Source organism: Lissotriton helveticus, chromosome 9, assembly GCF_964261635.1.
Source record: "Lissotriton helveticus chromosome 9, aLisHel1.1, whole genome shotgun sequence".
In the NCBI taxonomy this organism is placed as follows: Eukaryota; Metazoa; Chordata; class Amphibia; order Caudata; family Salamandridae; genus Lissotriton; species Lissotriton helveticus.
The window spans coordinates 1,120,974,275-1,121,001,469 of record NC_136070.1 but is presented as its reverse complement, the minus strand read 5'-3'; the positions used below and the strand labels follow the sequence as shown (position 1 = coordinate 1,121,001,469).

At 38.9% G+C, this 27,195-nt stretch overlaps 1 protein-coding gene across 14 annotated transcripts in view; it reads left to right on the top strand.

The window, feature by feature from the left end:
• The window catches only part of CADPS (calcium dependent secretion activator), a 1,592,252-nt gene that overhangs the window by 982,268 nt on the left and 582,789 nt on the right, over positions 1 to 27,195 (top strand). For 4 of the 14 annotated variants that reach the window (XM_078661537.1, XM_078661534.1, XM_078661531.1 and 1 more), the window contains 4 exons: positions 6,752 to 6,853; positions 6,987 to 7,050; positions 11,352 to 11,475; positions 14,284 to 14,301. In XM_078661537.1, coding sequence (XP_078517663.1) covers positions 6,752 to 6,853; positions 6,987 to 7,050; positions 11,352 to 11,475; positions 14,284 to 14,301 — 308 coding nt within the window. Of the gene's footprint in view, positions 1 to 6,751; positions 6,854 to 6,986; positions 7,051 to 11,351; positions 11,476 to 13,379; positions 13,449 to 14,283; positions 14,302 to 27,195 lie in introns of all 14 variants that reach the window. The other 10 variants (XM_078661538.1, XM_078661533.1, XM_078661532.1 and 7 more) reach the window with 3 other exon arrangements.

Below are 27,195 nucleotides of genomic sequence, written 5' to 3'. Positions count from 1 at the left end.
CAGAGGGGAGGGCAGCTTATATGTCTAGATGTGTAGCAAGGGAGACCTAGAGCTACACCAGATAGAAAAATGAGATAGCCATCTTGAATTTCCATCTTGTGGGATTGTTTGCAGCAAGTCATAAGAGGAAGTGCTAAAAGAGGAGGTGAGCATAAAATGAAAGACTGATCTCCATCTTGCTATATATGTTTGGGAGCATTCTTGTGTTCTTTTTACTTTAAAAGTGTGGAACTCTTTCAACTTAACACACATTCATCTGGGGACATGTTTGCTGCGTGCCCCACAGATAATAAGGGTTAAGCAGAGTTTTCCTGAGAACAAATTTTACACATAGGGTGTGATTATTAAATTGGTTTGCCACCCTCTACCCAAATTATTAATCCACTTTTTGAAACACTTCAATTTTACTTTTACTCACAAATATTCAGCTAACGTTTCAAATCTTCTCTCAATCTCCCAATGTACAAACATGACATACTCTTCATCACCAAGATTGGATCACATATCATCACTTCATTTCTTTGACTGACTTATTACTGACAGTTACAACAGTTATCATTTATCATTTCGTCATAAAAGTAATGGTAACCACACTATTTTTGGCAAACTGACTATCTCCACATTCCTAGATCTTCACAAACAACTAATCCAGGGGATTTCAAAAGTTAGGAAGGAAATAAATAAGAAAGCAAATATTTTCTTCATTAGTTCACATCTTCTGGTGTGATCTCAACCCATCAAAGATTAGCTCTGTTACTTCTAATATCCAGAAAGTAAATGAATGCCCTAGTCTTCTTACTGCTTATTTTCTATTAGATTCTCCTCCTTATTGAACTGGCAATTTATATATTGTGCAGTCTGTAATCTTGGTTGTTTATCACATGTTGTTAACGGTATTTAACTCTAACTTGATGAAAGCTGTTTCTACTCATAAACATTCGTCCATGCTCCTATGACCTGCATGTTGTGACGCATAATGCACAGCTCTCTTTAAAGTGTTTTGCTTCAACTGTGGAAACTATTCAAACACTCTCCTCCCCACCCAAAAAACATGCACCTACTGCAGAGATTTGTGTGTAACCTGAGTGCCACATATTGCAATCCTGTGGTGATAGCTCAGCAAAATCTTTTGAGAAAGTGGATGTAACGTGAAAGGTAAGCTGCTTAAATTGTGCATTACAGCAGGTTTCTGGAAACTAGGAAGTTATTTCCATTTCTATGTCTTGTAAAATTTAGGCAACAATGCACATTACTTTACCATTGTTAACTTTGAACAAATATGTGAATTACTATTAACTGTAGATTTAGAATAATATCCACCAATATCGAAATGTTAAAAGTGAACAGGATAGTACAAATTGGATAAATGTGTGCATTAAGGCCTATGCCCTAATAGAAGTACTTATTTTCCAATCACAGCTTAAGTGGCATGATGTTGGGCGTTATCGGTCATGCCAATGTTTTAAAGCAAAATTTGACTATCAGGATATGGGCTCTTTAAATTTCCTTTGAAACACTAGCTTCAGGCATGATGTGTTTGACCAATGTTGGTAATGTTGCTATTGCCACTCATTTGTGTAAAACGCAATGGTGTGATATGAAGGTACATTCCCTTATAGAGTTCTTTTTTATTCATATATATTTTGACAAAAAAAATTACATTGCGAAATTCAAACATTTGCCACAAACATTCACAATTCCTCAGTATATCAATGCTCCTCCCCCTCCTAAACGTATCTTTAATTGCTGCTAAGTATTGACACATTTTCATGGCTTGGATTTTGAATCTGGGTTGCAAGAGTGTGGCTGAGTCACGGTGGTACATTTGCACTGCATGGGGTGTAAAATAGCACATTTTGCTGCCTCCGTTCCAGTCCCCAAAGTGAGGTGCCTGCTTACCAGGAGAATAGGGAATAATGGGCAACAGGTCTCTGTTCAGCCTACACAACTGTTGCTCCTTTGTATGTTCTCCAACCACTCTCCTTACTGTGTTGTGGAGGGAACTGCTTGAATACTTCTCTGCTTTCAATAACATTATGGTTTTTCCATTATGGATATTTGGGCATTCTATATGCCAGTTGTTAAAAAGTATATATTTTTTATGCAAATAGCACTGAAACAGCAGCCCTTGTTGCTTGAAATATTATTACAGGATCTAAAATAGTCCTGCACTTAAGCATGATTATTGTAATGGATTTGTGGTGTAGCTTGGCACTGGAGAACAGTACAGTGACATTTTAGAGGGTGAAGTGCGCCGCAGCATTTGTTTGCTACTAATTCCACAGTCAGTTGCCGGCACAGTCTGTGGAGTATAATAGACAAGAGACTGTTGTGAAATTCTGGAACCTGTGAGGTAACACAAATCCATGAAAATGCAATTGACTTTTTAAAGTTGCACAATTTCCATCAATCCTAAAGTCCCGTCGTCCATAGGTTATACAGAAATCAATCAATCGTCTAGTCGCATCCGCGGGGTTTGAACCAGCCCGCTACAGCATATACACACCTCTGTACTGCACACGCTTAACCCTGTTATGGATAGCCTAGCAGCTGACCGGTGATATCCGATTCCGAAAAGACGCGCAAAAACCTCAATCACCTCTTTTTATGTATTTGTTTTGTACGTCAACCATCCTGGCTTGGATTTCGCAGATGTATGTTGCCCATACCATACTTGAGACCCCCTTAGAAGTATCCGAGTGCTTCACACGAGCACCAGCCATGTTACTCAGGGCCTATTCCTTACTGATCGGCAGGGAGGGGGGGGGGGATTCTCAGTTGGCTTTCTGCAGCTCCACCCCGTAGGCATCCGAGCGCTTTACGACATTTGGCCGGAGCCATACCAGCCCCATCCACTGCGAGACACATATCAGCCAGCTACTGTGCCAATGCTGCAGCAAAACCATGGTTCCTGGCAGCTCTGAACGTACGCCGCCATTACACCCCTATTTTCGCCTGTCTAGCGGCAAGAAAGGCGCGCAGCGCCATCCCCTCCTCTCTTAACTCTTGCAGCTACGGCTGTCCTGTATCGGCGGTTCACCTACGGCCCGACAGCCTCTTCCTCCTTCCCTGACATTTTAGAGACTGAAGTGCACCGCAGCATTTGCTACTAATTCCACAGTCAGTTACCGGCACAGTCTGTGGAGTATAATAGACCAGAGACTGTTGTGCAATTCTGGATCTTGTGAGGTATTACAAATCCGTGAAAATGATATTGACTTTTTCAAGTTGCACAATTTCCATTAATCCTAAAGTCACCACCTGAATCTGCGCTTTACTTCACTAAAGAAATGCATACTTTGCCACAACATTTCAGAGAATAAAATACTTGGGGTGAATCCTCAAACCCTACTGTCGAATCATTTCTAAATATTGTCAGTTTTCACCGACGATTACGAGCAAATGAGCGTTACAACTTCGTACAAATATTCCGTAAAAGAACTAAAAAAACGTACGTAGAATAGCAGAACCATTTACAATCTTGAATATAATAACTTACCTATTCAGGGGTTGGCTAGAGCTTTTGGGGGGCTTGGAGTGAGGGGGGTGGTCTCGGGGCCATGGTAACCTTGCTGTGCCACTCAGCATCAAAACAGACCTCAGTCTTACTGGTCAGTTTCTTTTCACTGATGCTTTTAAGATTGATCACTGTGGAAAAATATGTTTGCATAAAAGATGGCATATGTAAAAATAACAATATGATTGTCTAGAAAACAGTACATTTTTGTTTTATTGAGCCTTGAGGCTTTTAGCTATGTGTGCATCATGCTGATGAAATCCTTGCATTTAACATAACTTAATGTATTCCTGCTCCTGGGAAGATGAGCAGCATAAAAATTAACATAACCAGCACTGCCGAAGATGTGCATCTGTGTGATAATATTTGAAATTTGACAAAAACATTAGAACAATTATCCATTGTGACATGGCTCAAGATGGGAGAGCGTGAGGAGAGTGAAGATGACAGAACTGGTGCTAACCACTCTGACAAGGTCTTGAAAAGCAGCCGACGTGACATGTTTCCTATCATGCTGCCGAAAACGTCAACTTTGCGAAGGACAGTGAGAAAATGTTTTGCCGAAAATTTGAAAGGTGGAATCAAGAGATGCTCCTCGTGTCAAATGTAATATAGTCCGCATCTGTTTGAGAGAGGGGGCCCTTGCAGTGGTGATGGCGTCTGGTTGGCAGGCCCTTCCAGACATCCGTGTGAGCTCCGGAAGTGGCCGCACTCAACCTGTGGATAACCACAGGTTCGCGGCTGTGCTGACTATAAAAAGGCTGATTGTTCGTGCGGCCGAACAGTATGTGTCAAATCATTTTCCAGAGCTACTTTCTATGTATATGTCTTTTGGAGAGCCGTGAGTGGGGGTGCTGCTGAAAGAGAGCTGGTGAGGATGACGTGAAATGCATTCCTTATAAATAGTGTGCCACATTTAGTCTGTTTTTACTTTTTATGAATGTACGTCGGTTCAATGGCAATGAAGGTTTTCATTTTTTTTATTTAAAGGAAGCTTTTAAGTGTGTCTAATATACATGGTAATACCTCATAAATGCTGACTGCTAATTATAAAACGACATGATCCGCTAAGAAAATTCAACGATTTTGTGTTAAAAAAAACGAAACAAGGCGTGAATGGGCTAGACTTGTCAGATGAAGTGGGGTTTTCCATAGAGTGCACTTAACTCCCAGAAAAATGATGTACATTTCCTATCTTGAATTTAATAGGAAAACCCGGACTCCTCTAATCATAACGGCTAACATAGAATATTAAAAGAGATACAGTCCTGATCAAACCGGCCCTTCTTTGCAGATTCCTATGTCGTGATGACTGTATCAAGCCCGGGCTGTACATCAGATGTCAGTACAAGCAGAGGTACCGAGTGTTAGTATTTCAGACGTACCGTAGGCACACCAATAAAGTCACTTTGTGAAATACCTGTAGCAGGTGGCATGAGAAATACATTCCAGCTTCTTTCCCTGACTACGTCGCTGTACAGAATTTCAACTTTATTTTGAGGCCTTTCCAGTCGTGAAATAAAGGCAAATAAAACTCACCAATTAACCCCCGCCAGCAGGTCCATTAGACGGTTTGCAACCCTGTGCCAAACCCTTTGATGGATAAGATGTCTCGTATTGAGGGTTTTCCTTGCTAAGATTCAGCGGTGAAGCGGGCCACTTAGAAGGAACATTTGTTTAGCTCCAGACAGACGAATTGCATTACCCAAAAGGAGACTGTATAGATAGGGCGTGCATAGGTAACAGACAAATCCGTATTATTTGCTTTACAATAATAGCGAGTGAACTTGCTCGCAGTCTGGAGCGCCGATGCCTTTAGTGGATGGATTAGTCGGGGTGCCTCGTGGATTACAGTGTGGTGTAAATATTCGGAGACGAGCGACATTGTGCAACCAACCGGGGATAAAGAAAAGAGGAAATACACCCTGGCACTTTGTATCACCTTACACTTTGGTTTTTGTTCCACAATTCAAGGTTCAACCGACCGAAAAACGCAGCACATGAAAAAAAACAGGCTTTACTTTTATTTTTGGCATGCATTTGTGTGAGGGCGAAGTAGCGCCTAAAAACGTTGTCACAGACGTTAAGCCCCACAATTACTTTATTTTTTGCTTTGAAAGAAACCACGTGGGATATTACAGCGTGGATATTGTGCAAAATCCCTGCTTTAAATGGTCACAAGAAACGTGCAGTTCAGAGGGACTTGCTGGACTGTATTACTGCTGTTTTTCAGCAACATTTTGGTTTATCACATTGTATTGTATTTCCCTGTCTGTAGTTTTGGTTAAATGGAAAATGACTGATAGTAGGTTCATTGACCCCTATATGTAATTACTCGTGAATCAGACTAATATCTTTGGAGATCGATAGCATTGGGAGTGAAATAAACAGACGTGAGTTCTATAACCAGCTGCAAATGACATCACACGGATTGTACTGCAATGTTAATATTTTCATTTGAGTTTATCATTTTATTTTAGTGCTACAACCCGACAGGCATCCAAGTGTGAGTGTACTTTCATCAGTAAAAAACATGTGGAAATATACTGGCTGGAACATAATTTGTTAAACAGAACTAAAAAAAAATGGATATACGTCAAGATGAAGAGCAATACATACATATAAATAAATACATAGAGTTAATGAAAAAAATTCCATAAAGTTGGAAACCCCACTTATAATCGTCCTCATCCCCTCAAATGCAGAGGATGTTCAACGTTGTTTCTATAATCTCATTTTTTTTCTAAAAGACCATTAAACGTGACGAATGTTTTTTTCAATGGATTGTCAATAATAAATATTACAACTTAATAATGTTTTGAGGACTATTCCGATAATAGCATCCGTTAAAAATAAAATCTGATACCTAAGAGATGAAAGGGAAGTATTCCTATAACAAATGCACACATATAAACATTTTTATAAAGGAATTAAATATTCTGTATTTGAAATGAATTGCCACTAAAGTCGACCATAGGAAAGTAGATTTGAACGGGCACAGCAGACGAGTGCAAGAAAGGGATTCTAGGTAGACAATATCAAAGCCCTGTTTCTTTTTAGTGTTCCTATTTTGGAGTTTGTTTTCGTGACTCAGTGTGATGTTTCCTTTCCTGCATGAAATGTTCAGATCAAATGTCTTCTGTGCACTTTAAAAATATGAGTTATGTATTGTTTTTTTTATAAAGTTGATGGCACAAAGAGAAGTTTGAAGTATCATTGTATTATTTCCTCCAGGCCTGATGGGATAGGAACCGTCACAGTAGAAGAGAAAGAGCGTTTTGAAGAAATCAAAGAAAGGCTTCGATTGCTTCTGGAAAATCAGATAACACACTTTAGGTAAAACTTGAAAAAATGTCTCAGTTGTCCACTCGATGTAGATGTTGATGTAAATATGTCTTAATTTATGTGTTCCTATTTTGTAAAAAAAAAATGTTCCATCAGAAACAAAATATAAATATATGTTTTGTAGGTATTGTTTTCCATTTGGCCGACCAGAGGGTGCTTTGAAAGCTACTCTGTCACTGTTGGAAAGGGTAAGCATGCATCCTTTGATACATGTTATATTTTAACTAGGTATTTTAATAATAACTGGTTCACCTATGTAAATAGGATGTGTTAATGTGTACATGAAAAACGGTTTTGTAATTTTGTTTTGCTACTGTAGTGAAAGTTATTAATTTCTCCAATTATTCTGTGTACAGTATTGTGTTTGTTTTATCTGTTTAGGAGTGTTTCACGTAAAGTTATTGATAGATAGAAAGACAGATAGGCAGGAAGACATATAAATAGGTAAATGATGGCTACACCATTTCTCCTAGCAGGCATGGGGGCGAGTTTACCCAGGCAGAAACTATTTCAACTGGCAAATTAGGTAAGGGGAGTCGATTTGCTGGTGCATTATCCGGTACTTTATCTCTAGTAATAGAGGAGGGTGCAAGTAGTGTTGTAGCTCAGAGGTTAGTGGATAGGGCTATTGATAGAGAACGGGGGAGATGGGGCCATTGCTGAGTTGTGCAGGGATGACCCAGACTGGCACACCCGTTGTGCATATAAATAGTTCTCTGGTAGAGAAGGAAATGAAGGGGGGGACTAATGGAAATATCAAGATCCTTTCGTGGAACGTGGCTGGGATTAAAAACAAATTATTCTGCCCAGACTGGGGTCCGTTTGTGGAGGATTGCGACGTCTGTTTAATGCAGGAGACATGGGCAATGGCGGACATCCAGGGGAGTGGTTTCGCCGTTTTTAGCACAATGGCTACAAAGTTGGGTACGGGTAGACCTTCGGGTGGACTAAGTATCTGGGTGGGCTCTCATTTGGGCGCCCAAGCAGTGTTAACTCCAAGTAATACTCCAGATGTACAATGCGTCCTGTTAACACTTTTAGACAACACACAAATAGCCCTATTTAACATTTATTCAAGGCCATTGCAAAGGGGGCTAGAGTCTGGAGCAGTGGACTAATTGAGGCAGGCTATTGCGACCCTTGAACCAGAAGTTGGCATAATAGTAGGGGCGATTTCAATTGCCAATTTGAGCCCCTTACTAACGCTGCTATTGATGGCCTAGATGAGGAGGACCAATACTGTCATATTCCTGAACCCCAGTTGCCACCGGTGAGATCATGGACGCCTCAGGTCCTTCAAATTAATTCCTTTGTTCTTTCATCATCCCTGCGGGCATGCAACAGGAGGACTGAATCAGACAGACCAGGCCAACCATCCTATAATATAGAAGGGCAGACTTCTATTATAGATTATATTTTCATTGAAACTAGAAGCTGGGACAGGGTGCAGGATTTTAAGATCAATCCAAGGAAAGATAGTGATCACAATGCCCTTGTCCTGACCCTGAAACCAGGGAGTTGGGGCCTGACCAATCATGTGAAAGACTCGAACATACTCCAATATCCGCTCGTGCTGAACAACAATAGGCGGAGAGTTAAATGGCCAAATATACAAGGCTCCCCCAATAAATTAGCACAGATTTACCATCAGGTAGTACCACTGTTCTTAGGGATGGGAGGGGCTGGGGAAAAGGGCATGAATTTAGGTAGTGATGACAGGCCACTTAAAATACACAAGGAGTTGACCTCTAGATTGTATAATGTGTTCTATCTGGAAGGTAGTGTAAAAGCAAAACCCGGTGTGGCCCATAGATGGTATAATGCCAACTGCCGGAATGCAAAAAAAGAGTTGTTATCTGCCATCAAAGCCAAGGATAAGCCAAGGGTCAGGCTATGTAGGCTTGATTACAAACGGGTCACTCAGAAAGAAAAAAAAGAATGGGAAGCTGATAGATGGGAGGACCTTAGAATTTCACTTAAATGCAAGGATCCCAAATCTTTTTGGGCAATCGTTACTTCGGGGGAGACTGAGGGTAGATCAGCAATTCAACCTAATATAGCGGCAGTAGTTTGGGAAGACCACTTTCGAGCATTGTATGCTTGCCCGAGTGCCAGCGACTGCCCTGACCTGATCCCAGACCACCCCCACGAGCATCGACTGGAGGGGGCCTGGGAGATTACTCTCCGTGAGGTTGAAGCTGCTATTACTAGATTGTTGCCTAACAAGGCGCCCCGTTTAGATAAGCTTCCAGGGGATCTTTTTCGGTCCGAACCGAAAATTTGGGCACCATCTTTATGGGTCCTTTTCAATGCCATATTAAAAGGCATGGATCCGCCGGACACTTGGCGTGGGGCAGAAATAGTCCCTATCCACAAAAAGGGTTGTCTGCTCCAGCCATCTAACTACAGGCCCATTAGTTTGATAGATATTACTCAAAAACTAATGGGTCGGATTATCATAGATAGAATCCAGGGCTGGATCGAGGAGAGTGAGATCCTGAGTCCTCTTCAGGCTGGTTTCAGGATGTGTACTTCGACGGTGGACCAGATTTTCAGACTTCAGGTACTATATTGGAAAACAGTGAGTGTGGAGGGTGGCAGCCTCTACCTCATCTTTGTTGACCTGAGGCCTTCTTTTGACCTGGTCCCCAGGGATAAACTGTGGAGGGTCCTGTCTGATCTGGGTTTACCACTGTATCTCCTAGATGTGTTAAAAAGTCTCCATGCTGAAACTTACGCTCAAGTTAGGTGTGGAAAGCATGGAGAGCTGTCAGCCCGCTTCCCTGTCAAACAGGGTGTGCGCCAGGGGTGCGTTCTGGCGCTGACCCTGTTTTGCCTTTATATTAATGGTCTCATTGACCACTTGCTTGGAGTTAGGGACTTGGACACGCCGAGGCTAGCCACAGGCCAGGTGCCCGCGTTGATGTTTGCGGATGACACTTTGCTGTTGTCCAAAACATCAACGGGGATCCAAAGGGTTTTGGATGGCTTTGCTAATTTCTGTGCTGGTAGGGGTTTGGAAATAAATCTATCAAAAACCAAGTTTATGATATTTAATCCTCCTAGGCAGACTCGCCCTAATCCTGTCCTGGATGGAGTCCCATTGGAGAGGGTAGAGATTTTTGACAATCTGGGTATTACCCTTTCAGAACACATGGATTGGGATACTCAACTAAAAAAGGCTGCGCTCAAGTTAAACCAAGTGGTGGGGGGTATTCAGAAAATGCATAGAGTGTTTGAGTTCAAACCAGCTGCCCCAGTCATTGAAATTTATAAATTACAGGCCAGAGCAGCGTCGTTGTACGGGGCAGAACTGTGGGGGCATCAAAAGCCATCCAGCCTGATGAAGGTAGAACACACATTTATGAGGAATATTCTGGGTCTACCGATGAGCACTCCGGTGGTTCCTCTTTGTATGGACCTTGGGTTACTCCCCATTGAAGAGGAAGTGGCATTACGATCACTATGTACTGGAGACGATAATGGTCAGTCCCAGAATTAGTTTCCTATAAAAATGAATTTTGTGAGGTTTGGGCAGCATTGAATACAAAGAAAATCCCATGGCTAATCCATATTAAGGCAACAATGCTAAAGATCGGGTTGCCGGAACTCTGGGAAAGACCTGATGTAGCCTGCCCAGCGTTAAGTAGGGCGGACTTGGTTTCCCACTACAGGTATTATAATCTATCGTCCTTGTATGCAAGTTCCTCGGTGGGTAGTCTAACTATTGAGTTTCTCCAAGTAAAGGAAGGCTACATAAAGGAAGATTTCTTAGATATAGTTTACCCTGCATTAGCGAGAAAGCTATATATACAATTTAGGATGGGTAACCTTCCGCTTAGGGTTTTTACCAGCAAATGGGACACGACTAAGGGCCCCGTGTGCCCAGCTTGTAATCATAATCTCAAAAATTAAATCCATGTCCTTTTTCCCTGCCCTGCCTACCAGGTTGCAAGGAGACGTTGGGTCCTACCAATTTGTAGAAATTTAGGACTTAGAATCTGTGCTCAAGCTCTTCGAGTCCTAAGATATGATACCCATCCTCCCATTGTCTTCGCTGTTTCACACTTCCTTCATGGAATGTAGCATAAACGTAGGAGTTTTTTAATAACTTGATTGTCCAGTAGGAATATACGTATTGTATGCAATGAACTTCCTCGATAACTTTCTTAACGTTTAATGCAGTTTTAACTGATGAATAATTCGCTAATTTTACAGTTTGAATAATTTGTATATAGATGATCTTGATTGTGTGTAGTGTCTAATGGTATATAACCACTTTTATTGTTTTTATGTTGTATTTTTATATTTTTTTTATGTTCCTTGGTGACCGAAATAAAGTTATCGAATGGAATAAATAGGTAGATACATAAATAGCTACCCTAAAGAAAAGGAGACTAGATCTGTTACACTTATCTTGGCTTAGACAAATTTGTAAATAAAACATAAAATAGTGTGACATGACATTTTAACCATTTTGTATGCCAAGGTTCTAATGAAAGACATAGTAACGCCTGTCCCTCAAGAAGATGTAAAAAACGTCATCCGCAAATGCTTAGAACAAGCAGCTTTGACCAACTATACACGACTTTCAGAATATGCAAAAATTGAAGGTAAGGCTTTCGATAATAAAAAAAAAAAAGTACTGTTTATGCACAGGTCCAGCTCAAAATTGAAAAGAAAATATGAATTGAAATAATTTCATCCTGAACACATATGTCATTTCCTTCACAAGAATAAAGCCACACGGCATGGCTGGAATCTTGCTTTATCATGGAAAACGTTGTCTAGAAAAGTTATGAATGCAATTACTTTTGCCAGTTTTTCCAAGTCTTAATTGTGAGTGAGATAGAAAATGTCATTTTTTCCCATGGCTAGATTGAGTGGTTTACTCATTGCACCGAGTCCTGGATTTTTTGTGAATTGGTATTTGTCATAGGTGAGCTACATGTCTTTACTGAAATATGTTTTGAGAGATTCCTAAGCATTTACCTTTACATTTGCTAATCAATCTCCAAATGTGATCAGTCATGGAAACGACGCAGTTTTATGTAGCATACACATGAATTTATTCTTTTTGTGAGAAAAATGAAAAAAGTAAGTTCTAAAATGTCACCCCTCAGATTTTACTTTCTTTAGAGATTGAATTGAATTTGAACCTGGTTACCCTTTGAAGCATGAAAAGAAATTGCCATTCTTGCCATACTTACTTTGTTGGAATTTTCCTGTATGTGAGGAGCATTCCACTTACTGTCAATTTCAGGCATCATCTGTACATTCTGTCACCATCTCTATTTCGGTTTGCAATGTGAATTGTGTACCAGTGGTGATTGATGCTGTGTTTTATACCCCGTAAGAACTGGGCACTAAATGGATATTTGCCAGCTTGGTAACAAGTGGCACATTTAGAAAAAGTGTTTCACGAAGTAGGACTTTTTTTGGTGCATTCTGTAATTACAATGTTTAACGTCTAAAATTTGGTTTGAGGAAGATTCAGATTAGTAGCGACTTAGCTTAAAAGGATGTTTCTACAAACTGCTGGCTTCCCTAGACTATTAAACTACCAGTACTAACATGTTGGTAAGATCTGCTCTCTCCTTTCAGATTAAACTATGCAAAACAAACATTAAGATCTGTAAGTAAAAATGCATTCATTTCCCAAGTAGAACACCTTAGTGTGTACTTTCCTTTTGTGCCTCAATTCTTCTTGGTTGCGTTAATGACCTGCCCTCTTTTGCGCTGTGACTTTTAGGTCTGGGAATACTTTGAAGCAACAAACTCTATTTTCAGCTCTTTTCAGAGAAGTACTTCATTCCACACTACCTGCTCTTTTCTGCTTTTTTCCTTCCCTATCTGTTAGTGGCACATCCACTTTGTACACTATCTCTATGAAAGTGGCTGTGCCATTGATTTCAGAGCATGCTGGGATTGTTCTTTTGAACAACCCAACATCCACCAGCTGCATGTGTCAGGTTTTCTCTCATGGGCATAGTCCAATGTGTGATATAATAATTCAGAATATTACTACTATGCGGCATACATAAAAAAGTGTATGATATTTGCTTTATCATGAATAATCTTAATTGACACCAATAAGTCTCATTGTTGACTTATGTAAATATTGCCTGTAGTAATATTGCTTGAGGCTATGTTTATGAAGAAATACCACAAAAAGCCTTAGATACTAAAGATTTCAATCCTTAGTATCTTGGAGCCTAAATCCAAAATATTCTGTTTCCCTTTATTCATGATGTTTGGATCACTATATTCTTGAAAAAATCTATTTAATCAAGAACCCTAGTATCATGGTCACAGCCTCTTTTGTGACTCATGGCATGCTGAATGGTTAATCCAGAAGATCTCTCAATTTTAAAACTCTTTTTTTTCTTTTATCCTGTGTGTATCCCAACTACTCTACAGCTTTTTTCCCTTTAACCTAATGTAAAAGTTTTCCTCTAACCTATGACCTCTTTACCTCTGACCTAAGCCTCTTGCATGCCCAAATCCTCTTTTATAGGGAAAAAGAGAGAAATGTATGAACATCCTGTCTTCTGCTTGGCCTCTCAAGTGATGGATTTAACCATTCGTGAGTACCTACCACCTCCTCTCCATCCTGTCTTCACTCTTTCTGTCTTCATTACCTCAAAAACTCCAGATCCAAACCAACTCACTTTCCTCGCTTCAAGTCTTTTTAGCGTTGGCTTGTCTGTTGCTTCTGTCTGTGAAACCCAGTGTGAGAAGTCCAGTCACTTTTTATCAGCCTGAAACAGGTTAGACAACTCAGCCATTTGTCTGTGATAAAATCAGATTGTCTGTAAGTTTTTCCTTTATCCTTTATGTCTGTGACCTGAATGCATTTTTACTTTGCTTTTGTGTAACCCCAATTTGTTAAGTGCTTGTCACTGGTACACAATCAAACGTTAGAAGCTACAGTACACCAAGAACTGGTGATAAAGGGCACCGGGATTGTGTCCATCTATTTTTTTCTGAGTAGATCTTGAAACTAATTCAGTGTACGACTCCTGGACGGTTGTCCTGTCACTGTTACATAAATCGTACATGTCTTTTCTCTGTTATTAGGGAATGATTTTCTTTTTCTTAAACCTTTTTTTAACTTGACGGGCAGGTTTCCATGGGACCTCTGTTTGGGTGTCGCATGTTGCACAACTTGGTTTCCCTTGGAGCGTAGTCTGACTGATCTAATGTTTGCTTGGTATAGCTTTGCCCATCTTCTAAGATGGAGCCCAATAGAAATTCTATTGGGGAATGATATTAAATTGGCAGCTTTTTATTTTTTTCCTTTCCAAATGTCATGTGTCACGCCTATGAGGGGGGAACATTTTGTCCACTTGCTCATTAATCCTGCATATCTGTTCTTGTTTCTCTCTCTTTTTTTCCCTGTCGCTCTCTCATTTATGTAGAGAATCAAAAGGATGCAGGTGAACAATCGTATATGCATTATAAACTAATAGGACTGTTCAGCTATATTTTCGTTTTTTTAAGCTCCTTAAATTATGTACTCCTTGATACTTAAGATGGAGTTACAGTAATACTTAAGGAGTTAATTTGTGCTGTCTATATACACCGCACCTTATATCACATTCCATGGCACACAGCAAAACTACTGCACAATGCACTTTTTGAGGCAGCATCCCTCTTAATTCTAGATTAACTAAAGCTCATTTTTATGCCAAGTCTTATTTCATTTGACATGTTATCTTTAAAACAACACACACAGAGACACTTACAACGCGGCTAATGTTCATTTTCCTTTCTCATGTTTCCTTTTTCTGGATTTTTGAAATGTTTGTGTTTCTCTACATTTAGAACCTGTGTTCGTTCTTTTTTGTCAGCTTAGTGAATCAATAATATGAGATATTGTGATAGCAATACAATAAAATGTAACAACTGTTTTTAAAATTCGTGCAAGCTGACAAACACCCTCACATTTCATACACTACCTTAATATGTCTATAGCAAATATTGCATTGCAAATCTCAATATAGTTTAAAACATGCGATACATAAATTACCAGAAAACCAAACAATAAGGATATAGACAGGCATTGTTTACTTACACATTTGTGACTTCTAAATAGTAGCAATAACACAAATCCCCATGGAAAATGCTGTTTAACAACATTTAAAAAAAAAACTTTTGTTCAGTTGAAAAATATTCCTTTATTTGGTATGAAATAAAGTCATTCATTTAAAAAACAAATTCAGACAATTACATTTTAACTTGAAACGCACGCTAACATTTACTTTCATTCTTCTCAATCTATAATATTACCTCAACTCTCCGTCCAGACATTGATTTAAAAACATAAGCTTTAGTAATAAAGTTTAGTATCTCATGTTATTATCTTCATGTTGAGACATAGATAGCCTATTTTCACTTACACCTTCATTGACTTTATTTCTGGTTCAGTGCCTTTTAGATGCTTTTTCATAATTGCCATTGTAATATAGTAAATATCATTAATTGGACATGATTCTGTTCAGATGACTCTCCTGAAGGTCATCTTTTTAGTAAATGGATCTTTTTGATGTCTCCCTTTCAGAACTCATATATTTACTACTTGTGTCTATGTAATCTACCCATATCTTCTATACCCATTCTCTATTACTTTTGGTATTTAGTCAGGCCCACTCCTGTGACCAATAGTTCAACACATGAAATAAAAGGTATTACACCTCTGTTATTAAGGGACTATGCCATTTTTTTAATTGTCCATTTCCTAGGAAATCAGACATGAAATGCCAAGAACATAGCTGTAGTTCAGAAAGTTTGATCTGGTGCAAACAACACACATCTATATCCATTGTTTCTGATAGTTGTTCAATATAGACAGGAGCAAGTAGTAAACGCACCAAGGCAAACATGAAACAAACTTATTCCACATTATGGCTTCTGTACATAAAATGAGTGCTCCTTATTTGTCACATGTGAAATCAATTTGTAGCATTTTTTATTCATGAGAGAGAGGGAGAGAATCTGTTTCTCCATTCTTTATCACTTAAACAGCAAAAATAGTGCAAATGTATTTCCATATTTTGTTGACCAAACTGTCTGATTTGGCCTCTGAATTCAAATCCAGATCGCTCTACTTGAACAATTGGCATGACCCTGCCATTTCAAGTTATTTTTCTGGGCAACAGTTCCTGTGTTTAAAAAAAAATCTGTGCCACAGTTCCTGTGACTGATAACATTTCAGACACTTGGAAATAAGATAACTTCCCAGAACATTGGGAGCTCTACATGTGAATCTGCATCATCACCTTTAGATTTTCACAAAATAAGATACAATATGAACTTGTAACTCAGTCCTTGAGTGCAGGGTCTATTGATGTGAATAAATATCAAGTTACTTTCGATATTTGCTTCCTTACTGAACACAACACATATTGAGGCCTACCCTTGAGGAATAATTATGGATTACGCCACGGGCTTCTAAGATCAATATAACTTGATCAGTAGAATTACATCTATTTCTAAACTATATTTTGAGGACATTCAGCTGGCAATGTGTTCCACTTACATTTTATAAATACTACGTCCACGAATTTATTGTAGGAATATTTCTATGATATTTATAAGTCAAAATACCATCTTAAATTATTGATTCAGATCACCTAAAGCAAACCGGTATTTTGAAAAATGCATTTGTTACATATCCTAGATATCTGCTACTTTAAAAGACAATTTTAGATCTACTTTCCAAGCGTTGAACATTAAAGGAAGTTTCTCATGAACTATTATTTTTTTTAAATCTAATTAGTTTTATTGTTTGGGTCTTCACAACACCGATATTGTCAGAATAATGAGCTGCAGCAGATCCTGGAGGAGTTGACAGCTGGGGAGAGCAACAGAGTGTTTATGGGAATTCTTGCCGGCGCTCTGATTTTCTGTTAACTGTGGGAGTGCTGTATTTGTCTCTGGACGCACTACACCGTTTTTCAGCACTTCCTTTCTCCTCTTAGATCCTCATAAAAACAACCAATTACAAATATCATGGCAGAAAACAACAAGAAGCATGTTACTGCTCCCGCAGTGTAACTAGGGGTGCGCGAAACTTGCATAATTACACCAAATTTCGTAAAAATCATGCAAAATTACTCTTAATTCTATAAAGCGTAGGAGGAGAGCAGTTCAAGTCAAGTCAAGTCAACAAACTTTATTCGGTTGTTCGAATTGACAACCATAAAAGTATTTACATTACATTACAATTAATAGAACACATATTCATTAAAAGGAGAAAGTTCAGTTCAATTCAATTGTAGTTAAGATCACATGAGCAATTAAAAAATAGAATTTCTTTAACGAGCAATATAAATAACAATTCAAGTATCCGTATTATTACCCTTCCATGCTGTTTCTGAATTTGACTGCCAATTTTAAAAAGCTACATATAAATAAAGTGTATTCACAGTTTAACAGCTGAAGAAAATATTGTGCAGGACGAAATTGTGCAAAATGCAATTTTTTCAGACAGGGTTTCAAATAAAGCTTCCTGGGTATGATATAAAAAGGACAAAAGAACAAAAAGTGTGCCAGGTCTTGCGGAGACTTTTCGTCGCAGCCGCAAGCCGGCAACACTTGGCCTCGATGAGATCCCCTAGGAACAGCCAACAAAAGATGAAACAGGTTAAACCTGAACCTTGTCAATAGGAAACGGTCATAACTAGACATTTGCCATGTCAGGTAGGGTTCCATGAGCAAAGTGTTTTTGATTAGTATATGATTACGTACACTTTCTTTTTTTAGTTCACATGATTCCCTTTCCTGTTGTCTGGAGTCAATAAAGGCCTTCTTGACCGTGATAAGATCCATTTTGGTAATGGATTCCGGAGATAAGAAAAGTTCAGGACGACCCAGATCAGTAAAGCACTTATATAAGTACTTTAGCCAGGGAACCTCCTTCCTGTTGTCCCATGTAAGTGCTTCTCTTAAGATTTGCTTGGTGAGTGGAATATTGTCGTTTAACCAACAATTCATCCAACATATCAGGGGATTCACTGCAATTTTGTCACATACATACGGAACCCCCAGTTCTTCATGCACAATAAAATTTGCTGTACCTCTAGGAACCCTTAAAATCTTTTTTAAAAAGTTATTTTCAACTATCTGTAGTGCATCCAGGGGAACGTATCCCCATATTTCACTGCCATAACATACTGTGGTAACACTTTTGGCCTTATATAGTTGGAGTAGAGCGGCAACTGGGCTATTTCCCATTTTTCTGGAGAAATCTAATATAGCCGCATTAACCCTAGTAACATCTCCCCTTTTTTTTTGGATCACGGGTCCCCAGTTTAGTTGACTATCGAAGAGGACCCCAAGGTAGGAGAATATGTGGGTTACAGGGATTTCTACTCCAGCTACGTTTAAACGATTTGATTTTTTAAAGCCTTGGCCAACCTTCATTATATAAGATTTGTTATTGTTAATACTTAAATCTCTTGACTTCATGAAAGAGTAAAAGGAATCTAATAGGATTTGAAGTCCGTTGGCCGTTCTGGATAAAAGGACTGCGTCGTCCGCATATAGTAGGACCGGCAGACCTTTTCGGCCAATATACGGATAATCTGTATTAGTACTTAAAAGGTGCTCTTCCAAATCATTAATGTAGAGGTTAAAAAGGAACGGGGCCAAGATGCACCCTTGTCGGACACCCCGGTACACTCCAAAATCTTTGGTCACTTTTAGGTCCTGGGTGTATCTGACGTTGGCTTTAGTGTCAGAGTGCATGTCTTCTAAAAAATTAACTAGGTTTTTATCCACGCCCATTTTTCCCATGGCGCCCCAGAGCCTCTCCCGACTCACGCAATCGAAAGCCGAGGAGAGGTCCATGAACGCCATGTGAATTGTACCTCTTCGAGCCTTAGTATACTTCCCGATGATAAGGTACAAATTTAGACATTGGGAAATAGTGGAGTGTCCAGGCCTAAATCCGTACTGGATTGGAGATATTATATTATTTTCCTCTGACCATCTGACCAATCTGTTTAAAATAACTCCTCCAACAACTTTTGCCACGGAGTTTATTAGTGATATTGGTCTATAGCAGGCAGGGCTGCTACGGTCTCCTTTCTTGAAAATAGGTACAATTGTAGATGCCCCCCATGATTGTGGGCAACCACATAACGCAGCAGCATTGAGTACTGCTGTAAGGACCGGCGCCCATAGTGCTATACATGATTTAAAGAGGTCAGGCGGGAGAGCAGTTGGCCTCAGCCGCGGTCGGTAATGGGTATACCTGCAGGGCGGTGACGTGGGGAGGGGGAGGGGCAGGGTGGGGGGTAGTAATCTATGGATTACGGAGCTTTACAGGTAAGTAAACATTTAAATAAATAAAACGAATTTCGTTGCGCACTGCATGGCATTTGGGGATGCAGTGCACGCAACGAAATTTGTTTTATTTATTTAAATGTTTACTTACCTGTAAAGCTCAGTAATCCATAGATTACTATCCCCCATGCTGCCCCACCACATCCCCGCGTCACCGCCCTGCAGGTACACCCATTACTGACCGCGGCTGGTTGGCCTAACGGCTAGGGCGGTTGAACTGGAATCTGGGGAACTGGGTTCGAGTCTTGGCAATGATGCTGAACATCCTGTGATTCTGAGCAAATCACTTAATGTACCTGTGCCTAACAATAATGACGAATGTGTCCTCATGTATTGCAACTGGTGCTATGTAAGGCGCTCTGATACCCGATTGGGGTCAAGTTCGAGCTATATAAAACTCTGTAAAAAAAATAAATAATAAAAAAAATTGAAATGTAAACCAGCATTAGATGAAAAGATGCATTTCGCATTAAAAAGTTAGTGCAAAAAACACGAATAGTGCAAACAGCAGCCGCTCACGTTCTGCTCGTTCACATTGCCCCTGGTTGCTCATGCCAACATTTTATGGTAAATGGTGAGTAATTACCAACTGTGACAAAAAGCGGAATTTAGGATACCAAACGTAACAAGCATGATACGAAATTATGTGAGTTTAATTTGGATAATCGAAATTTCAACCGGGCCCATTCGAGAACTTGCTAGACATGATCAAGTCATAGTTGATGTGGTCAGTGAGGAGAGAATACATTTCAAACATTTAGATGGTACATTGTGATTTTCTTTTGAAATCCCAACATAACATTAACACAATACTGCACGTTATTAGCATACCAAAAAAACACATGGTAAAATGTACATGAAGAAAAGTGTCTTAAAGGAAAACATGCTTGAATCAGTTTACAAACATATTCACATAGTTAATAGCCTTTTCTCAAGAAAATCCCTGGAGTTCGATTATAATATTGAATCCAGAAAATATTATACCCTGGTGTCAGTAACATTTGAGGCAGGATTTCTGGGGGGATCCAGAAAAGCTGCTTTGAGGGCTTCAGTGAATTCAGTGCACTTCCCCACTTCTTGCAATAGTGAATTATGTATTTTATTTATTTTCCACGCACAAAAAAGCCAAAACATTTCAGGGGCTGTAATTTGCAGGTCTTAGGTTCAAATTTTAGCATTTTGAGTAAGTCAATTCATTTTTTTTACATCCACAATTCAATAAAATCAGTATGGTCAATATCACTGATACTAAAACCAGTTAGTGAAATGCCACTGTAATAGATTCTGTAAAAATAAAATCTCCCACTTCTTAAAAAGTAACCGTACCTGTCAGTGAGTTTCCCTATGATCGACATCATTTAAAAAATAATTAAATGCATTCCAATTTGGATCCCAGATACCTTAACTGCTGTACCACTATAATATTTCGGCTGATTTACAAGACCGTGTGGACTTAGGTATTAAAAAAATATCGTACTCAATGGAAAATGTTATTTTCCATGATACTGACGTTCAAGTTGTAAGGCAAAATTATCGTCTAATGTTCTAAATTCCTCCTTGCAAATATTCTGTTTGTTGTGTGGAGGTAAAGTTTTGTTATGCTTACTCTCGGTTCTCAATCAAACAGGCATGTTCAGTAAAAGATTTGCTTAACATATGTTAAAACATAGGCCTACATTGTTCAGATTAAGACTGGTGAGATAAGCACTCTGGCATTTTGAGGACTGTAAGACTGTCCCAACACACTTTGTTATGTTTTAAGAGTAGCAACTAGTATAATCCACTAAACCATCTGAATTGCAAACAACTAAACTCACACATGCTTTACCCAAAATATGACTTTGTGCCTTGTCTACATTAATCAAAAATGCTGTCATTGGTTTGACACTAGGACATCCAAAGACCTCACTTGTGAATTCTTTAGTATAAGAATTTGTTTTGTAATTGGCATACCTCAGGTATACTGATGGCACACCTTGGCACCTTTGCTGCTTTATGTCCCTACTCTAAAACATCCTACAACATGGCTACAGCTTTAGCCAAGCTGTGTCCAACCTAGCATCACTAGTCCACATAAAATATGTCATAACTAAAGGTGATTTTTCTCTATTAGGGATACACTCTTTTGTGAGGGTTTTAATAGGAGAATTGCAAAAGGCAAAGTCCCTTCAAATGTATGAGCTGCTTGCGTGTCACACCAATAAGGTCTAGTTCAGCAATGCTGCAGGGGATAACACCGAAGGCAAGGTGCAGATAATCCTGTTTGACCAAAACCTTGGCTCCAGCAGGCAGAACCAGCAGCACTCCAAGTAGAACTGTTGCTAGAAATGCACCCATTGCTCTACTTATGGGGACACTCAGAAAGGTAAAGCGCTTAACTGTTTCGTTTGTTTATCCTGCCGTACCTCTGACTATTTGCACGGACAGCCTCAAAATAATAATTAAATATAAAACAAAGAAGAAAAATAAACGGAGATCTTGAATGCTAATCAAAAAGATTTGTTTAAGGAAATGGAACGAAATTAACACGAGGAAAAGATAATATTAACAAGACAAGAGAAAGTACAAAACAGAAGTAGGCACTAAATGCATCCAGCCTGCGGAAGATAACCAAATGTATACAGTAAACGCTGTGCAGCCTTCACCAAAAAAAGGTCCCAGTCTCCACAGCAGATGGGAATGAGTACTTGGCCATGGGAAACCGATAAAAAAAATATAAAAGGGAGAAAAGGCTACAACCAATAAAATGGAGGAAAAGTAAATTGTCAAGCAAACCGACCAATAAGAAGAGAAGGCGGGATGGAAGTCTCTTTCAAAATATATTGACTACAATAGATTTCATAAGCTAATAACCAATAACACCCATGTGACAGATCATATCTGCTAACAGAGGAGTCTTCTTGAAATGGACCACTTATTTCTCTTCAAGACTAAATTTACCTATACATACATTAATCAAGTATGAAAGAGAATGACTACAAAAATGATAACAGAAACGACTGATGGAGAAAAAAAAAACATTTGCATTTTCAATGTATGTTAATTGAAATCTGCATTTCAGTGCACAGTAAATAAATAGACAGTGGAGCAGAACGAAGCTCAAAACATCATAAACCACTCACATGATAGGGTACTTTGAAAAGAGGGTATATTTGTGCTTCACAAAGGCATCGATTAGGAACTGCATGTTGCTGGTATTCTGAAAATTACAGGGACCGGGAGCACCAACACCATTCAGAAATTCGCACCATGCCCTTACAAGTTTTTGTCCCCAGAACTGGTAATAACTAACAAAGGTTATCAGTGATAATGGCTTGATAATATGCCCTGGAGAATTCCAATAGAGGCCCATGTTTACACCAGAACATGGACTTCTATTGTAATTCTCAAGAGCATATTATCAAGCCCGTTATCGCTGCTTTAGCAGCAGTTTTCTGCCGCTAAACCAGCGATAATTTATAACTCCGTTCTTGATAATATGCCACAAAATAAGAATTTTGCCCCCCCTTATCTTTTTGCAGACCTTTTGCCAGTCATTAATCTGGTAAATCCAAGCGTGGCATCACTGGCACACTTGTGCTTAGGTGCGACAGTAAGTACCACCTCTAATCACAATGCTCCACCTACTCATAATCAGGCCTTAAATGTAAAAAGTGATCAAAGAGATTAAAAAACAGTGGTGTATGACATCAGTACCCTCACATATAGGCTGAGGATGGTGCAAACACAGACATAAGAGGAGGCCAACAGTGGGAGAAAAGAGTGGCGAATAGGCATTAATTTACTTAGAAGGTTTCAAACAAAACAACAGGAAATGTGGCTGGAAATAAATCACCTTGTTATTATAAATTTGAATCAGAAGCCTCTTTTACATGGTTCCATAATGCAACTAAATAGACGTAAGTTTATAATTTCTTTAAAATGCTTTAATTATGTCAGAATATGTGTCCAACCAAATATTCGTGCGTTTACGAAACAAATCATATAAACATATATTGGAATTAGACCTAAAATTAGGACCATGAGACATAGTTCACACTCAACATCTGAAATCAAAGATCTACACCCTCTGTCCTTACAGTACATTATCGCTCTCTGAACAGAATAGGTGAATACCAACCTCATGACTCACAAAGCACTATGCATAAAGCAGCATTTTTTTATATTGTCTCTTAATTTGAAGAAGTCATCCGGTCAATAGAGTCACAATAGGTCTCAAAACCCAAACTGATTTTCCTAAAACAAAGTAACTTTCTAGAAGGAGTGCGTTCTTTCTTGTCAATTGCAGGCCCCTAAATTGAAGGAAAGATTCCACTTCACTACAGCTCAGAAAAGGCACTTAACAGAGATTACTGAAAAACCTGATACAAAACCTAGAACACTAACCAATAAAAGGCCATTTTCATCCACACCCTATTTAGCCATGCTACTAGATAGGATAGTAATGTTTCAGATTTAAAAAAAAAATTCTATACAAAATATGCAGCACAGGCAGGGTTTCAGCTCATGTCTCAGACACATGTGACATTCTGGATCATTTAAGATATGAGGTGTTTAGGAACAGTATCAAAACATTGATTGGAACATCTTAGTGGCACCTGTCAAAACCACAGTTCATTCCTTCCGATTCCAGCTGTCTTCTGCATGGAATTAAATGACACAATGGTGGCATGAAAGCAATTAATCTCTCACTCCTTTAACTCGTGTTCTTGGTCAGGCGTCTTTGCTGCTTCCTTTATTTTTTCATGTTTAGATTCCCCGCCCAGGGTAAACTGATACCATTTTGCAGCCAGCACCGTCTACAACTGTACTGGTGATTTACAATTATTATTTTAGATCATTCAACAAAAGGAAAGGACTATAACATTGTCACGTTGTTGTAATTTACTTTGGGCCATTGAAAGAACTCTTAACGTTAAATAACGTGTTTCAGATACGTGGCCATTGAAATTAAGTTCCACTCAATACCTTTCCAAAGTGAAAGGAACGTGTACAATAATTTGTATCCCATCGACATACTCTTAAAAATAACTTTCAGTTCTTTCGATCCCATATACAGTGCTGGGAACAATAGTTTAATTTCTAGTTCGGGTTGTCTTTGCACATTTGGTGCCAATTTTGTATCTGTTAATACTACAGAGATTACAAATCTCAGCAATAACTGGTGGGACACTGTTGGCTAAAAAGTGGAGCCCAGGGCCCTGCATTTATGCTTGCCCTCTACCGGCTACCTATCAGGTATTTAAGGTCAAATCCCTGTATATTGTTCTCCACTACTTTACCAGTCTTTTTCGATACTACAATACATCTGGAAAATGATGATTTGTCTCTCACAATCTGCTGTGCATTTCTACAGAGGTAATCCTCTTACCTTATGGGTTCTGGTTTTCTCAGTCCACCCCACAAAATTCTGAAACAACATTCTTCTACCACCAAAAAAATCAGAGAACACTATTTGTTCAAGATATAAAGACATTTCATGTTCTGGCTTTTAAGAACAGACTCTCATTTTAGTGTCGGGTACTTTTAGAAGAATCCTGTCTCATAGTGAAAAGGCGAACATTGCACTTCACAAGACCATATTGCAATACCATAGCATAACAGAGCCTGTATTTGAATAATTTTCTTGCTTTCTCTGTGATGCTGCTTATCATTGTTGTTAAAGTAAGAAGGTCAAGCCGAGGATTTTTATATGATTGTCGCGAGCAAGCCTACAGCACTTCTTTAGTTTGTCGGGCATTGCAACTAATTCCTATTTAGCACTTTTTCTTATAAGGTTTGCTCAGCCATTTCCATCCACTACACAACACCAGGTATTGACAAACTATGGGGCATATTATCAAGAAACAGCGTTAAAATTATCGCCGCTTTAGCAGTAGAAAACTGCTGCTAAATCGGCGAAAAGGGGCTTGATAATATGCCCTTGTGAATTCCCATTGAAGCCCACGTTCTGGTGTGAACATGGGCTTCTATTGGAATTCTCAAGGGCATATTATCAAGCCCATTATCGCCGCTTTAGCGGCAGTTTCCTGCCGCTAAAGCGGCAATAATTTTAACGCCGTTCTTGATAATATGCCCCTACATGTTTAATCCCTACCTCCATGTGAAGACCTGAATCATAAAGTAGAATTCTACGGGTGTATGAAATACCACCATGCTTCCAACAATGAAGATTAATGGTTAGCAGAGGCACTTGGTTGGCTTCAGGAATGGTGCGTCTACTAAACGCGTTTTAGGCTTGCTGTTCCTCTTGATGATATTCATGATCTGTTGTGCATGGCGTTCTTAAGGCCCTTTCCATCAGCATTAAATATTTAAATAGTAACAGCAAGGCATGCACAATTGTCACTCTCTTTGATCTTGTCTCGTAACATCAAATAACGAGTTTGAAATCATTTGCATTGGTTTGCAATTGTATTGCTATGTTTTTTAGTATATTCTTATTTGCATTTAGTCCTGTTAGTATAACTCTAAGCAGGGTTTCCATCACACAAATGCCACACTTCCTTTTTTGAGACTCCAAGGACATACATGAGCCCTGACAAACAATGGTTTTCTGTTGCCATTTGTGATTGTTTTCAAAATGTTGTTAATATTCCAGCTATCATAAATATTGCTAGATTTTAGCGAGGTAAATGACAAGGTAAACTGAACAATCCTTATTAAGTCAGCAATCATTGTAGACTATCACTTTGGATTTAGTAGAAATCTGATAGATTGACGTCCATTCTACTATACACATACAATACAAGTGTTTCTTGGCTTTCAGAAGACCACTCGAGACAGAGCTGATCATAGCCACACAAACAACCGCGGGGACATTAAAACAAAATGAAATAGAAGTCTGCAATGCTTTGCAAAAAACGAAATGATGTGATAGCCAGCACATGCAGGAAAAATTGGTACCAACATTTGGTAAACAAAGATGATTTTGTTCCAACACTTTTTGGCTGTATATCATGGAATACAAAACAAAAGTGATGTATCCTAAAAGTTTGTTTATCTCAAACTATTGATAAAATACTGTGCCAGCACGTGAAAATGTGTCCATGGTTCTATAGAAGAGACAATTAATTGAAGAGGATTAATTTAGGGAAGGAGGGCATAGTGACAAGAGACCATCTGCCAATATTTCCACCACTGTTGTTATATAGGAAAAATGTCCAATTCATGTGAAAAAGGTTATATAATTTCTGATTTATGGATATAGACCCTATTATGTTTGTTTGTATGCTTTCATTTATTTTTAGACATTTGTATGATATGTTCATCCAGTCATCCAAACATCCACTAATAGTGAGGTTATACACTACCAAGACACCGAATATTTCTTTCCTAAGGGAGCCACCCCATTTCCTAGTTCTGTAGAAACGGCCAGACGCTTATGTACTGGCTGCCATATAGACCTCACGCCTGTTGATTTCCCCCTCCACAGCGCCAGGATGCTCCTTTCGGAGCGACAGTTCGCGCTTTATAAGTTCCAAATTAACATTAACATTAACATTAACATTACTGTCCATGTGGCCCCATAATGCCTTTGAACTGTTAATAAAGACTGCCCTTACCAGTTCCTTAATGCTACCACTAAGAAGCATTCCAAAATAATCTCAGTAAGAGTAGTTGTGTTAAGTAGTTTTTTCTTTGTACCCGTTGCTTTTACACAAAGGAATAGTAATTTAGTGAGTTAATGTAAGGTAGTGTTGAAAATCTTCATTTGCTACATGGTCACTTAAGATTTTTCACCTTTTTTTGGAGATTATAATTGCTGGATTCCATGCTCTTTGCATTTTACTGATGCTAAATATTAGTAAATTGCCTGTGCTTCCCATTTAAAGCACATGCTGGACATTGGAACTCAATATATAGCATAGGTCTTTTGTAAATAGTGCCTAATGTGCAATGGCAGGGAAAGTTGTCATATTTGTCTGCAATGGGTATTTACACCTTCCACATATATGACAAAAATATATGTCTGTACATAT